Genomic DNA, 342 nt, shown 5'->3' with positions numbered 1-342 from the left:
ATTTATAATCTCTATTCCTCTAGTGTCCACCACAGAAAACACCCTCAGGGCTTTTGTAGCAGCTGGAGAAAGGACCAGGCTGCTTTCTGAGCAGCCTCGACTGAGGAGAATGCAGAAACTGAGCTCCCCTCAGCTCTCCAGGAAAACTTCATCTTGCAGTTTCTCCACAGAAATGGGCAGCTCGGCTCAAGAGTCACAAAGAGGGAAATTTATGAGCAGCTTACTGAGGCAGAGGCTTGCAGGTCTCTCTGAAGGGCTTCAAAGCAATCTCTCAGCTGTTGGACAGTGGTGTCCAGTCTGGTGTTTTCACTTTCAAAGCTTCAAAAGAAATACAGGTCTTGT

General features: G+C 47.7%; 1 protein-coding gene across 1 annotated transcript in view; it reads right to left on the bottom strand.

The window, feature by feature from the left end:
- Positions 1-312: 312 nt before the first annotated feature.
- LOC114071941 (putative ankyrin repeat domain-containing protein 26-like protein) overlaps positions 313-342 on the bottom strand; it is a 4,585-nt gene continuing 4,555 nt past the window's right edge. Inside the window, exon 4 of the mRNA XM_027909828.1 lies at positions 313-318. Coding sequence (XP_027765629.1) covers positions 313-318 — 6 coding nt within the window. The remainder of the gene's footprint in view (positions 319-342) is intronic.

The sequence above is a fragment of the Empidonax traillii genome, unplaced genomic scaffold (assembly GCF_003031625.1).
Source record: "Empidonax traillii isolate 1590-97213 ecotype Southwest subspecies unplaced genomic scaffold, ASM303162v1 scaffold2453:size24135, whole genome shotgun sequence".
In the NCBI taxonomy this organism is placed as follows: domain Eukaryota; kingdom Metazoa; phylum Chordata; class Aves; order Passeriformes; family Tyrannidae; genus Empidonax; species Empidonax traillii.
The sequence above is the reverse complement of the archived record's forward strand: the minus strand, read 5'-3'. Positions and strand labels throughout refer to the sequence as shown.